Genomic DNA, 15,007 nt, shown 5'->3' with positions numbered 1-15,007 from the left:
ATTTGTCCCTTTTGTGCCTTTAATAAAAAAAAAGCATGTGTGTACAAACATAGTAATATAATATGTTTTACAGCATCAAAAAATCACTACCCTACATCTTCCAAAATGTTTATATCCTCACACTCCAAAGACAACATTGTATTAATCATATTTAGGCTTTCTTTGCAACCATTAGGACAGGAAATTTATTTTAATCAAAAGCTAAAACTGTGTAGAATCTGAATGTCCTGTGGTCCACAAATACAGGTTGGGTGTTTTGACACTTATGGATTAGAGTAACATAATTTCAGACTAGAAAGGTAGTTCAAATTAACCTCTTAGTTTGAATGCAGTGTTGTAGTTGTGTTGGTCCCAAAATAGTAGAGAGACAAGGTGGGTAAGGTAATGTCTTTTATTGGACCAACTTCTGTTGGTGAGATGCAAGGTTTTGAGCTTACACAGAGCCCGAAGAAGACCTGAGACCTGAAGAAGAACTCTGTGTATATTATGTTAGTGAGAGCCACAAGCTTTTGAAGTTGATCTAATAAAAGATATTACATCACCCCCGTTGTCTTATTTTAAAAGCAGTTTCAGATTTCAATATAGTTTGGGAATCCAATTGCACTGGGAGTGGATTTTATTGGATACAAACTTATAATGTAGTTAATTATCATATTTGCTTTTTATTTCCATTCAGACTGATTTTAAAGTTTGCGATGTCTTAGAACTCTGATTTCACTGAAATGCAAAAAAACCCAATTTGTTCTACTAACCTTGACAATGTTTGTTCTGCAAGAGATTAGAAAAAAATCGTAGCGCTATTCTAAGTTTTCTTTCTAAAATAGGGTTCTCCAGGTAACCTTGCCCAGTTTGAGGAAATTCTTTTTGGCAATAATGACATGTCGACTGCCATTGGCGTTGTGGGTGTTAAGCTATATACTGCTGATGGACAAAGAATAGTTGGAGTTGGGTATGTCGACACTACGCTCAGGAAGCTGGGTGTCTGTGAGTTTCCAGATAATGATCAATTTTCAAACCTTGAAGCTCTGCTGGTTCAAATTGGACCTAAGGAATGTGTGCTACCAGGAGGAGAGACTGCTGGAGATATGGGAAAACTACGACATGTAAGTGGGCTGAATATGTGGACTGACTGATTTATATTCGTATTAATTGAGAATGGGAAGGAAAAGCTCTGAAATAAGTTGTGAACGAAGCTCAATAAAGGCTAAGAAATGAACAGGATTAATAAATTAACTTGAAGGAATTCTGGATGATACACACATCACTTGCACGTTGCATGTTTTAATTAACAAAAGATACTGTTAACCCTGGTCTACACTCTAGAGTTAGGTCTACACAAGGCAGCTCACGTCAACCTAATTCTAAGCGTCTACACTAAAATGTTGCTCCTGCTGATGTAATGCCCACTATGCCGATTTAATTATTCCACCTGTGTGAGAGGTGTAGTGCTTAGGTTGACATAGTTAGGTTGACACAGTGTTTGTATAGACACTGTTGCTTACATGGACTATTGCCCCACACTGACAGTTAAATTGGTGTAAGCACTCCTGGTGGGGACACGCACCACTAACACAAGGAATGTAGTAGGGACATGCAAAAGTCTGTACTTCTCAGGGAATTCTGCAGCAAAAAAATAAAATTTCTGCACATTTTATTTGTCAATAAATAAATGTGGCTCCAGCATGGCAGTGGGGAGCACAGACCCCTGGCTGCACAGAGGTGGGAGATGATCCTACAGGGCTACTCCCCTCTTCTCCCTCCCCCTCCCCCCCAACACTGACTCGGTGATGAGCCTACACCGAACCCTGATGCAGCAGAAGGGCCAGGCCTGCCCAGAAACACCCCAGGGCACAGGCATCAACTTTTTTCTGTGCAGGTAGGTGCTCGCGCCCCCGCCCCGACTCCACCCCTGCCCCAAAGTCCCCGCCCTAAGTCCACCCCCCCGCCCCTATTGGACCCCTCCCCAAATCCCCGCCCTGGCCCCACCTTCTCCCCCAAGTGTGCAACGTTCCCCCTCCCTCCCAGGCTTGCCACGCGAAAAGCTGTTTCGTGGTGCAAGCGCTGGGAGGGAGGAGAAGCAGGATGCAGCAGTGTGCTCAGGGGAGGAGGCAGAGTGGAGGCAGAGGTGAGCTGGGGCAGGGAGGTGGGGCGGGGAGCTCCCAGTGGGTGCATAGCACTCACCAATTTTTCCCTGTGGGTGCTCCAGCCCCGGAGCACCAACGGAGTTGGCACCTATGCCCCAGGGTCCTGCCCCTCCAAGTCAGGCACACCAAGATAGCAAGTGAGAGGGGCAGAGTTTCGCACGCTCAGCCCTGTGACTGCTCTTGCGGCTTCTCTTTGCTTCTCTGTCAGAAAGCCATTTCTCTGCGGGGAAGCAAAGAAATCTTCAGGGGATGTGAATTCTGCATGTGCGCAGTGGTGCAGAATTCCCTCAGGAGTAAAAAGTCATTTAATTACTGCGGTGGCTGTACGGAGACGTAATTTAGACATACCCTTAAAGTAAAAACCTATCTAACAATTGAATACAAATTAACAACTTGTCTTTGAGAATACTCTGTGTAGTTCACTTTCACTCTCTTGAGAACTGGAAATGACTTATAACTTATACACAACAGATCATTCAAAGAGGAGGAATCATGATTACAGACCGAAAAAAGGCTGAATTCACAACAAAAGATATTGTGCAGGATCTCAACCGCTTGCTAAAATCAAAAAAGGAAGAGCAAGTGACTAGTGCAACATTACCAGAGATAGAAAAACAGGTGAGTAACTTGTAGCAGCTGCAGATAGAATAGTGATTGATAATGCACCATTTTTTTTAAAATGGAACACTGTCAATTGTCGACTGACCACTCTGCTTTTACTGTATTCCTTTCTTCCTTTTGTCTGACTTTGTTGTTAATCAGATTGTAAACTCTTCAGGACAGACTGCCTTTCTATTTGTCCAATATCTGGCATATTTGAGCACCACTAAAATGTGAACAATACTTTTAAATGAGATAGAGCAATAGTGTATAACTTTGATTTCACTATTCTGGTGTCACTGCTTTCGTAATGTCAAATGTTTAGAGGGGAAGTTTGAAGTCTGTAAGATTCTTTTAACACTTTCCCTGACTACTGAAACTACATCACCTTGTAGTTGATTTTTTAATAGGCACTTTTAAAAGGAGAAACCACTATTACTAGGGACTACTAAAGCATAAATGAAAAAATTTTAAATTTGTCATGGTGCTTTTACATTTCTGTACTTAGGGTGGTTGTGGAATCATACTCTTCTTCATGGGCTTATAAGTGGTTTTAGGTACTTATTCCTATGGTTTGAAACTTTATCATAAAAGCCTGAGATCTGACCTCTAAATTAATGCTTTCTGTATTGGTTCCCTGTGGAATAGAATCCCATTTTAAGGTCCTGATGTGACATTCAAAGCTCTTTAAGGAATTGGGCATAGCTGCCTGACAGCGCTTGTGCTCTCACGTTGACTTGCCATAACACGTTTTTATAGGAGGAAGCTTGTGATTGCAGTAGAGGGCACCAGGAGTTGGAATTAGACTATGGAATTCAATCCCAGAAGGAATAGGCATGACTGCAGGCCTTGTGCCTTCATAACTAATTGCAAGTCTCATTTTTATGACTTAATGCTCCCTAAATCTTTAATTACATATTTAGGTTAGTCATAGCAAATGGAACCGGCCAGCCAGACCAGTTTCTGCATGGCTGACTTCTGCATATGTGAGAACATCCTGTGTTTTTTGTGCTGTGGCAGTTGTGCAGTGACCTTTCTAGGCAGAAATCTCATGGGAGGGCCAACTTGCCTGCCACAGCTAGGCATAATAGACTATAATGGAGGTTCGGAATGGTAAGGATGGTAGGGCGTAAAATCCTGCATGCATTGCTTAATTTGTTTTAGACTTTTTGCAATAGGTCACGAGTGGGAGAGGTGATGTTCTCTTATTCCATTAATGGCTTCTTCGACTTTATGGAGTCGATGTGATGGGTCTCGGGGTCCCCAGCCCTGAGAGTCCCCTTGTTACCCTCCTGCCTTTTTACATATCTATACATACATTTCACAGTAAGTTTAGTGTGTGATTCTGGCTTTCATTTAATCTTACATGACATCATTTCTGGATAAGTACCATAAAAGTGGCGTGCTAGGTGTAGTGAGTTTGTCAGGCCTGTTACAAGTTACTGTTACAGAACAGTGAACGCTTTGCCTGTTGGCACTGAGGATTTCCTAGGTTCACAGTTCATGTGTTAGGAAAAGGTATGGTTACTACTGCTGCTTGGACAGTCTCAAGAGGCACAGAAGGGTAGTTCTTGTTGGGTGGCTCAGGGAGTAAGCATGTGTGATGGTACCATGGGAGCAGCAGTAACAGCTTCTTCCATAGTACTTCAGTGAAAACAGATGCAGATTTAAACACTTGTGTAAGCACATGCAATGTTAAGCAGTTTCTCACAAATATTCTATTCCCTTTGGTCTCATTTGGATTTGAGTTGGGAGCCAGGGATTGTTCCTTTTATCTCCTACCTAACTACTTCAAGATACTAGGCTTTCGAAAGCTAGATGCACATGCAAAGGCTATCCTTACTTGCCATTCATTCTTCTCAAGTGTAGCTGAAGTTTGATGCTGAACTTTTTATTTCCTAATTTTTTTTATGGTTTGATGGCAAACAACCATAACAAATGTAATTTTTTTTTGTTTCTGAATATTTTGAACATATATTTAGAGCATGCTGTATTTATATACTAAAATACTTTGTATTGTGATTTCTAAGGTTCCTGGTAACCAGTTCTGTGGAAATGCGTAAGACACATTCATCTTCACACTTACTGGAGTTTGTAAATCAACACAGGTTTGATGAACCTGAGTGTAACCCAAGTTCCGAGGGCATTATGAATTCCTGTTTTAGGCTAAAGTCTCATCAGTCAGAATTTTTGTTTGCTTTTTTGACTTTTTTTTTTTTTTTTAAGTTGACATGACTCTGAGAAGCTACTCTTGGATATTGTTTGTAATTCTATAAAAGCATCTGTTGTCCGATAGAACTATTTTGTTTTACTGTAACACACCTTTGTAACTTTAGGTTGCTGTTTCATCCTTGTCGGCAGTTATCAAGTATTTAGAGCTCTTGTCGGATGAATCTAATTTTGGACAATTTGAATTGACTAGCTTTGACCTCAGTCAATATATGATACTGGATAATGCAGCTGTTCGAGCCCTTAACCTTTTCCAGGTAAGAAACAAACATGTATTTAAACTAATGAACTTGCTTCCAGTTTAATTCACAAAAGTATACACTTTGCTACTTGATAGTAGCCTCACAATACAGACAACCCCGAAAATCCTTTATATCTGTGGTGGTGCGTAATCGGAGATTCTAATTTCTGGTTTCTGTTTTTGTTTGGCCCCTCTAATGCTGTGTAACTTCCTAGAAAAAAGATAAAGTCCCCCACTCTGCTTTCTAACTCCCACCTCCCTTACAGGAATTCCCAGCAGGCAGATCCAGAGGGGTTCCCATCTCCAGTGGCTGCAGCTTAGTATTTTCAGTCTCATTTATTTGCATGCAGAATCCTACCTCATTTATAACCACACGGGGGGGGGGGGGGAAAGGGACTTGCCACAGTGCTTCTCTTATTGAGCAGGAAGTGATGCAAGGTGCAACATACAGCAGTCAGTAAACAGATTCCTTTGACAGTTCTGCCGAAAAAACCTTGACATATTTAAATGGGCACGGTCAGCGTAGCCTTTTTAAAACAAACAGCCGAATGTCATCTTTAGTGTATTTGCTGACTGTACCCACAGAGAAGTAGTTCGAACACTGGTGTATATGCTGATTTCACTTGTACTTTTTTTTTCTTACCAGATTCTGTTTAGTGCTTCTTGGCCTGAGCTACAAAGTGAGCTAATTTGGGGCCCATGGAAGAAGCCCAGGGAGTAGAGTACAACTTCCCCACTCCACAAAAGAGAGGCTCCTGGAGATTCCAGGGAATAAAGAACTCCGATCTGGCACCTAGGCGTGCTAGCCCAGGGAGAAAGGAGATGTCTGAACATTTTCTGCCTTCTCCTGCTATGCCCAAGAGTTTAGGGAGGGGAACGTCTGCTCCATTCCCTTCTCCAGCTTTATGCAGGAGTTCTTGGGAGCGGCACCCTCTAAACTCCTCTCCTTCCTGAGTTCCTGCCTGGGAGACTGGGACAGATGTAATTTTCTGACTAGATACATGGCATTGGGAGGACTCTTCCCATCTAATTTTGGGAAATTCCCATTTGAAGATGGGCTTTTATTTAAGGGAGGTGTTGCATAGAGGAAGCTCAAAATATAGTCCTAAAAGTCCCCAATGCAGGGGATCAAAAAGTAGCTTAGTAAAATGACACCTTATTTACACAATAGATCTGCTGACTTTAAAATGCGAATTCACTCAAGTGGAATGTTTCACCAAATCTATTACAGATTTCACAAAAGTCTTGTTGAAACAGGCAGGTTTCTGTTGGAAACTTGCTGGTGTTCCTGGGACCCTGCTGGGGCTGGCACTCAAAGCTTCTGAGCTCCCGTTCTCAAGCCTGGGCTTCCAGGGTCCCTGCTGTGGAGCTGGGAACTTTGATTCCTAGAATCAGGTTCCAAAACCTGTGGCTCTGGGACAGCCCTGCCATACAGACTACACCAGGGCCAGGCATTCTCAGGGCTTCCAACTGGCCCAGGAAATTGGAAGCGCTGAGGTCACCAGCCTGAGGCAGTCTGCATGGTGGGGCTGCCTCTGTGTAGCAGACCCTGGGAGTTGATCCTATGACCTCCGGACTCACAGCTCAGTGTCAGGGACCCCGGATGACCTGAGAACCCAGGCTCAAGCAGGGAGCCCATCAGCCCTAAGAGCTTATGGCAGTGGAATCCTTGTTAGTTTCGTATCTAGGATTCAGTGAATGACAATGTAGGGGCTTTGCTACACTTGCAAGTTAGGGCGCCTGGGGCTGATTTAATGCACTCTAACTCCTGAGGTGTCCACACTGGCAGGGCACGTAGAGCGCCTGGACTCCATGGCTGAAGCGCCCCTGGTAATCCACCTCCACGAGAAGCATAAAACTTGCTGTGCCCTGGCTGAAACGCTGGGGTGTTGGTGTGGACGATGTGTTTATTACTGCGCTGTGATTGGCCTCCGGAAACGTCCCATAATCCCTTGAAGTCAAGTGGCCACTCTTGTCATTGTTTCGAACTCGCTGCAGGCATGCGTATATCCCCTTTCAAAGCTCCGTTTCTGACAGCTGGCATGCTTATCTGCTCCAGGGCACAAAGCAAACCATTACTGTGAAATGCTCCTGCTGCAGAGGGTGTGTGTGTGTGTGTTTGTTTGAGAGTGAGAGAGGTGGAGGGGTGGGGGCTGATGTCAGGTTTCCCCCTTCCCCCTGCTGCTGTCTGAACTTACAAGACAGCATGCTGACACACTCTCTGCCCCCCAAAACACGCTGTCTCTCTTCCCCCCCACCCCCATACCCACAACATACTCCCTGTCCGGCTCCACCCCCCCCCCATTTGAAAAGCATGCTGCGGCCACTTGCACACTGGGATAGCTACCACAATGCACTGCTCTCTGTAGCTTTGCAAGAGCTGCTAATGGGGCCATGCCACTGTGCTTGCAGCTGACAGTGTGAACACAGGGCAGCACTTTCCCTGCTGCTGTCTCTGAGGGCTGGTTTAACTCCTGGTGCTCTACATCTGCAAGTGTAGCCATGGCCTACATTTCCCATTTTGTTTCAGGAGCACACCATATTTTTGTCATTCCAAAATGAAATGTTGATCTCTGGTTTGCCTAAAAATTTTGGTAACTTTGCTTTTATTTCAAATTGGAACAAAAGCAAATTCTGAAACACAATTTTTCCCTAATCGAACTTGCTATTCCTTATTCCTGTTAGCATTGCAGAGCAATATATCTTTCAGAGAACAAGATGGATTCTATTGTCTTTTGCATCATAGTTGGTGTTAACCAAACTCCAACTGTAGAATATTGACACCCAAAAAACTCAGCTTGTCATTCAGATTCATGGTTGAATTTGCAGAATGTCAGAGGAGTTGCCTTTCTTCTTGTAAACCAAGCAGATTTGATTTGAAAATCACCTAGACACACTAAACAAGAATCTTTGATATGACAGTTTACAGATTAAAAATGTTTTAAATAACTCTTAGAAATAGCTAAATTGTAACTTGTAAGTGATACATTAGATATAACTTCAGAACCAGAGTAATTACAGGGTGAAAACAAAGCAGTTCAGACAGCAAAATTAAGGACTTCACTGCTTGTTTTATTTTGTTTTTCTCTCTCCATACTTGCATCAGGGGAGCAACTTCAATCAATTTTTCTTGGGATCTTTATTTTACCCATGCTGCTCAAAGCTTTGTCCCTGATTCTCTCTGCTGTAATTTACTACAATGTAACATCATGAGCTAGGATTGACAGGGTGTGTCTAAGTAGGTAAAATGAGCTGGAAATGGCTCTCTCCAAAGACAATGGATGTGGCTCAATAAACAGCCTATGCATTTGCTGCCTTCTGGGTAAGGCACTTCCTAATCTGTCCTTGGGATTGTTGCCAGCCTGGGAACAAAGAGCCTGCCACATGGCACTACTGCTTGAATGTCTGGCTTTTCTCTCTTGACTAGTGTTTCATCTAAATAAAAAAATCTGTTATGAAGTCTGTTCTTACATACTTTACAATTTGAGTCAATCACTCTGTGAGGCAGGAAGATTCTGACTGATAGCGCAGTCGATGTAATGTAGTTCCACATGCTGCCTGAGCCATAAAATGGTAACAGAGAGTGGCAAGTGCAGAAAAATAAAGTTTGCTAGGAAACCTTTGAAGAGATGTAAAACCAAATATCTGTTCTACTGTTGGTCAGTTGACTAGGTATGTATTTTTAAACACACACTTAACTATTACATACAATAGAATAAATATTTCGTATACATAAAGTGCCAGTGTCTACTATAACAAAGTAAACTGTTATGCCAACTCCAAAATACTTTATTTATGACTAATGTATAAAATAGTATTGGGTCTTGGGTCTGCTTGCACTCAGCTTGATATTTCATAGTAGTGTACAGTTCTCCAATATGTTGACTGTGGCTATTGTACTTTGCCAAAATAAGGTTCTTACTTCCCAGCATTTAAAACTATTATACCTTGCTTAATTCCATTTCTCTCTTCTGGACACACTCTCCATTACTATAGTGTATCTCTCTCTGATAGTGAAATCAGACCTGAGACTGGATTTCCATTTGAAGCTGTTTGATTTTAATTATAGGTGTGCTTGAGAGGGTGAGATAGAAGAGATTAGTACTACAAACCCCTCCACCCAAGTTGAGACTTGAAGGTTTTGAAGCAGATATATCAGCTATTTTTGCATGTTAAATGTGTCTGAGAATTTCCTGCTGGCTGAATTTTGTATGGCTCGTTCAAAGATATAAAGCTGTGCAGGTACACACAGCATGTCTGCAGTTAATATCTAACCAGACACTGAAGATAGTGTACTATAATCTGAACAGAGCTGGTTTAAAGGTTGTAGCCTATAGTACCACAAAATGCCATTATTATGCTAAATTTAATTGTCAGAAATGTAAAACTAGAAAACTCAAATGTTCTACCAAGCTGTAGTTTTTTTTGCCATACCCTCTATTTATTTTTTAAATCATTTCTCTTTTTCTCTTTTCAGAGTTCTGTTGAAAATGCCAACAATACACAGTCATTGGTTGGGTTATTAAATAAGTGCAAAACTCCTCAAGGACAAAGACTGGTTAATCAGTGGATCAAACAGCCACTTACGGACAAGAACAGAATAGAAGAAAGGTAAACATACATATTGGTATGCATCTGATCAATTCACTGCAAATCCTTACACTACAGATAGGAGTCTGGTCACACTTTTTGTTTTAGAGTAGCAGCCGTGTTAGTCTGTATCTGCAAAAAGAACAGGAGTACTTGTGGCACCTTAGAGACTAACAAATTTATTAGAGCATAGTCCACGAAAGCTTATGCTCTAATAAATTTGTTAGTCTCTAAGGTGCCACAAGTACTCCTGTTCTACTTTTTGTTTTGTTTTTTAGCAAAACTAAGACTAGTCTTTATCAGAAACAGCTTTTCAAGGTTGAAATGTTTACTTTCTATTGGAAATAGACTAACAAGCACTTACAGATTTCTGTAGAGGATAATGTAAATTTGTTTACAGAATGTGTTAAGTGGTACATTATACTTGGAGTAAAGAGCTTTTTTCTCTAATCGATTTACATCTAATAGAAGGATTAATATATCAGGTCACTAAGCTGAACCCTCCTAATTATAATCCTTTGTACTTAATCATAAGTCACAAGAGCGAGGAGCAGCAATAGGCTTACTGTTTTGAACACTTGAGACTCAGGCTATGTAAATGCAGCAGCCACTTTCTGATTCTTATCTAAAAGTAAACTATACACAGTATGAATACTCTGGTCTCCCAGCCCATTCTGAAAATGCCTTCATTGTGTTAACAGAACATTTAGACACCTCAATGATCACTTATATGGGATAGCACCTCTAGATCGCACCATTAGGAATGTTACCTTCTGAGTGGAGGGACTTGTCCACCTTTTATAGATGCTTACTTTGCAGATCAATACTTATGCAGATCAAATACTTCTCCACACATAGAGCGGACTATTTTATCTATCTTGGGGCTTTATGCTGCAGCCCATCACCATAGTATCTGAGTGCCTTCTTTGTAAAATGAATAATAGTATCAAAATCCTTAGAGTACTTCATGGAGTTTTTGGCACACTCCCACTCAGTGGGAATGGTTAGTTAGCTTTTATTTCCTCCTAGACATACAAGTTCAAGGTCAGAGGCTGTGTTTGAGAAGTAACTTGTTTGCCTTGTGACATCTTGATCATAATCTCTCTCTAAGCAGACAAATGACATTTTTAACACGTGCTAAAATAACTGCGTTATCCTTTCATGTTCATGTGTGTGTACATGTACATTTTAAAATTATATTGCGAAGTACAAAAAGGGAGGCCAGGAAATGCTTATTTTAACTTTGAAATGGCCCCCAAAGCCAGTTTTCAGATGATGTCTTACAGATATCGCTTGACATGCTTATATAAAACACTGTATATGCTGCAATTAGGGCTGTCGATTAATCACAGGTAACTCACGTAATTAACACAAAATAATCACGATTTTAAAAAAAAATTGCAATTGCACTGTTAAACAGTAGAATACCAATTGACATTTATTAAATATTTTTGGATGTATACTTTCTAGAAGTAAATATTTTGAAAAATAAAATGTTGATAGATTAATCTTTTGCAATCTATCTCCCTCTTGATGTGAATTAGCAAGATTGTACTGTACACGAAAGTTAAAATTTTGAAGGATTCCAAAGCACTTTACTTCATATACATACAATATGGGAATTGCTTCACTGCCAATGAAATGTAGTTATCTGTGGAGTAGAACACTACAGTTATTTAACAGTACACAGCAATGTTACACTATTCAGGAAAGCAGACCCATTGATACGTTCAGCTGAGATTTGTAGGTAGAAGTTAGGTGGAATGGGTTTGAGAGTAACCACTGGTTTCATTTTTATGAAAAAGTGCCATGGAAACTTAAACCTTTTTTTCAAATGATGCCTCCAGCTGTACCCTCCCCCCCAATCACTTTAATGCATCATTGGTTCAGTATTAACATGAAGTGTGCACATGCTAACATGCCATCACCATTTCTAAGCAACATCAAATGTTGCAAGTCTCATGGAAAACAGTACAAACCCATCCAGACCCTGCCTGGTTAGTATGGCTGCAAAATCTTGCCCCACAATTGAAATCTGTAGGTGGTATAAGATGGTCATCCTTTGGAGCTAAATGGCTGATGCAATTCTACTTACACTAGAGCCGCTCAGCCCGCCCTGCTCTGGAGTTCCCGCTGCCGGCTCCTGCCATCTGGGTCCCCGCTGGTCCCACTCAGCACCCGCTACCAGCCTGGGTGAAGGAACCCCAGGCTGGCAGCAGTCTGAGACCTCAGCTGGCAGGAGCTGGGGGCAGAAACCCTGGAGTGGCGGCAGGCCGAGCCAGTTGCTGCTCTGGGGTTCTCGCTGCTGGCCCCTTGCCAGCAGGGGTCTCTATCGCGCAGCTCCGCTCACCTTGCTTCCAGTTGGAGGCTCTCTTGCAGACAGGGTCCAGCCCTGCTCAGGCCTACCAGCCACCTACTCCACTCACCTCAGCTGCCAGTCTTGGTTTCCAGCCCTTGCTCATCCTGGTTTCGGGCCTGGAGTCCCAGCAGGCCACCCTTTACATATAACAGTAGTTTGGTTATATTATAGACTTTTATAGAGAGACCTTCTAAAAAGCGTTAAAATGTATTACCGGCACGCGAAGCCTTAAATTAGAGTGTATAAATGAAGATTCGGCACACCACTGCTGAAAGGTTGCCGACTCCTGCTTTACTCTGTACTGCATCCTCATCTTTCTGAAAAATCTCACTGTATAATTTCTGCTCCGCTTTCTTGAACAAAAATGTTGATTCCACTGAACGTATTCAGTCCTATATGCATGTTGTCTTATTGTGGTAGTCGCTGGGGCTCAATCCGGGATCTGGGCCCTATTGTGCTGAGCATTGTACAAACACGTAAGTGTCCCTACCCTGAAGAGTTTAGTCTAAATATACTGTAGGATTATGCACTTTAACATTGGTTACCTGGCTGGATTATTTTGAGATGTTCCTAAATTTTGCTTTGGTGCCTCTGCAGTTTACCTTGGTTAGGGAAATTAATTCCAGCTCTAGCAGCCTCAAACTATTGTTAAGATGACTACTAGATGTTGGAATTTTTATACCATTCAAGGAGATTTGGATGATGAAATCAAGGGGTTCGGGTAGAATTTCCTTGTCCACTGAGCTTCTAATGATTCATTCAAGACCTTTTCTAGACTAAAATTTAAAAAAAAAAAAAACCTCTGCTAAACTAATGGGTTTTATTTAAGGGTTTAAAAACTTGTTGCTACCTAGTGTAATGGGTTTTAACACCTTTCAAAGTATTTTAACTAGTCAGGGCAACACTAATGGTTTTATAGAGATACTATGAAGCAGTTTTCTGTTAAACTTTCTCTCAGGACAGGATAACATAATAATGTATCCCTGCAAAGTATTGACAGTTAACACTTCCGCTAGCCACAGTGATAATGTAACAATGCTCTGGAACAGTTGTCAGTTGAGGATGAAGTGGGGACCTTTCAATTTTCGTTTGAGATCAGCCTTTTATGTTGAGATTGAAAGGTATTAGCCTGCTGTGACGGGTTGGATCACAGAAATCCCCTTGGGAGCTGCCACCTGATGTGCAAAGACTACCTCTGCTCCTGTTTTCCCTGCCAGCTCAGGACTCCAGCACCCTGTCTTGCTGGGCCAGACACTCCCATCTGCTCCAACACGGACCCAGGGTCTGAATCACTTGCCCTAAAGCTGCAAGTTTACCTGAAAACGGCTCACGGAAGTGTGCTTGTCTTTAGCACTCAGATGCCCAACTCCCAATGGGGTCTAAAGCCAAATAAATCCGTTTTACCCTGCATAAAGTTTATGCAGGGCAAACTCATAAATTGTTCGCCCTCTATAACACTGATAGAGAAATATGCACAGTTGTTTGCTCCCCCAGGTATTAATACATACTCTGAGTAAATTACTAAATAAAAAGTGATTTTATTAAATACAGACAGTAGGATTTAAGTGGTTCCAAGTAGTAACAGAACAAAGTAAGTCACCAAGCAAAATAAAATAAAATGCGCAAATCTATGTCTAATCACATTGAATACAGACAATCTCACCCTCAGAGATGCTTCAGTAAGTTTTTTTTTCTCAGACTGGACACCTTCCAGGCCTGGGCACAATTCTTTCCCCTGGTACAGCTCTTGTTCCAGCTCAGGTGATAGCTAGGGGATTCTTCATGATGGCTCCTCTCTCTCCTTTGTTCTCTTCCACCCCTTTATATATCTTTTGCATAAGGCGGGAACCCTTTGTCCCTCTGGGTTTCCACCCCCCCTCACTGGAAAAGCACCAGGTTAAAGATGGATTCCAGTTCAGGTGACATGATCACATGTCACTGCAAGACTTCATTACTCACTTGCCAGCACACACACATACAGGAAGACTCACAGGTAAATACAGCCATCTGCAGACAATGGGAGTCATCAAGATTCCAAACCATCATTAATGGCCCACACTTTACATAATTACAATAGACCCTCAGAGTTATATTTTATATTTCTAGTTTTAGATACAAGAGTGGTACATTTATACAAATCGGATGATCACACTCAGTAGATTATAAGCTTTGTAATGATACCTTACACGAGACCTTTTGCATGAAGCATATCCCAGTTACGTTATATTCACTTATTATCATGTTTTTATAAAACCATATAGACTGCACAACGTCACACCTGCATCTACACCAGGGGAAAAAGAATCCTGGTTAGGTTGGAGTTAGCAAACTCTGACCTAAACTAGACCCCTTTTGAATTTGGACAAACCCTGAAAGTGCACTTAATGGCTACAGGGAAGTTTCCAACATGTAGATTTATCAATTGATGTTTCACGTCTGAACGTGACTTGTGATTGGTTTACAGTACAAGCTACTATAAATAATGCAGGTGAAATGAGCAGTCATTTTAATGACATGAATATGACTTGCTGGCTTTTGCAATAAGCCGCTAGTTTAAAATAAATATACATTTTATCTGATGACAAGGTGACATAGTAACGCTTAAAACTGTTTGAGCATTTCCATTATAAACCCCTTTTCAAGAATGCTTAATACAGTAACTCCTCACTTAATGTCCTGGTTAACATTGCTTTGTTGTTACTTCACTGATCAATTAGAGAACGTGCTCGTTTAAAGTTGCGCAATGCTCCTTTATAAGGTTGTTTGGCAGCTGCCTGCTTTGTCCACTGGTTCAGAAACAGCAGCCCGTTGGAGCTAGCTGATAGGGGCCTGGAACCAGGGTGG

General features: G+C 41.6%; 1 protein-coding gene across 2 annotated transcripts in view; it reads left to right on the top strand.

Moving 5' to 3' along the window:
- The window catches only part of MSH2 (mutS homolog 2), a 104,678-nt gene that overhangs the window by 7,424 nt on the left and 82,247 nt on the right, over positions 1-15,007 (top strand). For both annotated transcript variants that reach the window (XM_054022713.1, XM_054022712.1), the window contains exons 3-6: positions 825-1,103; positions 2,616-2,762; positions 5,081-5,230; positions 9,692-9,825. In XM_054022713.1, coding sequence (XP_053878688.1) covers positions 825-1,103; positions 2,616-2,762; positions 5,081-5,230; positions 9,692-9,825 — 710 coding nt within the window. The remainder of the gene's footprint in view (positions 1-824; positions 1,104-2,615; positions 2,763-5,080; positions 5,231-9,691; positions 9,826-15,007) is intronic.

The sequence above is a fragment of the Malaclemys terrapin genome, chromosome 3 (genome assembly GCF_027887155.1).
Source record: "Malaclemys terrapin pileata isolate rMalTer1 chromosome 3, rMalTer1.hap1, whole genome shotgun sequence".
NCBI lineage: Eukaryota > Metazoa > Chordata > Testudines > Emydidae > Malaclemys > Malaclemys terrapin.
The sequence above is the reverse complement of the archived record's forward strand: the minus strand, read 5'-3'. Positions and strand labels throughout refer to the sequence as shown.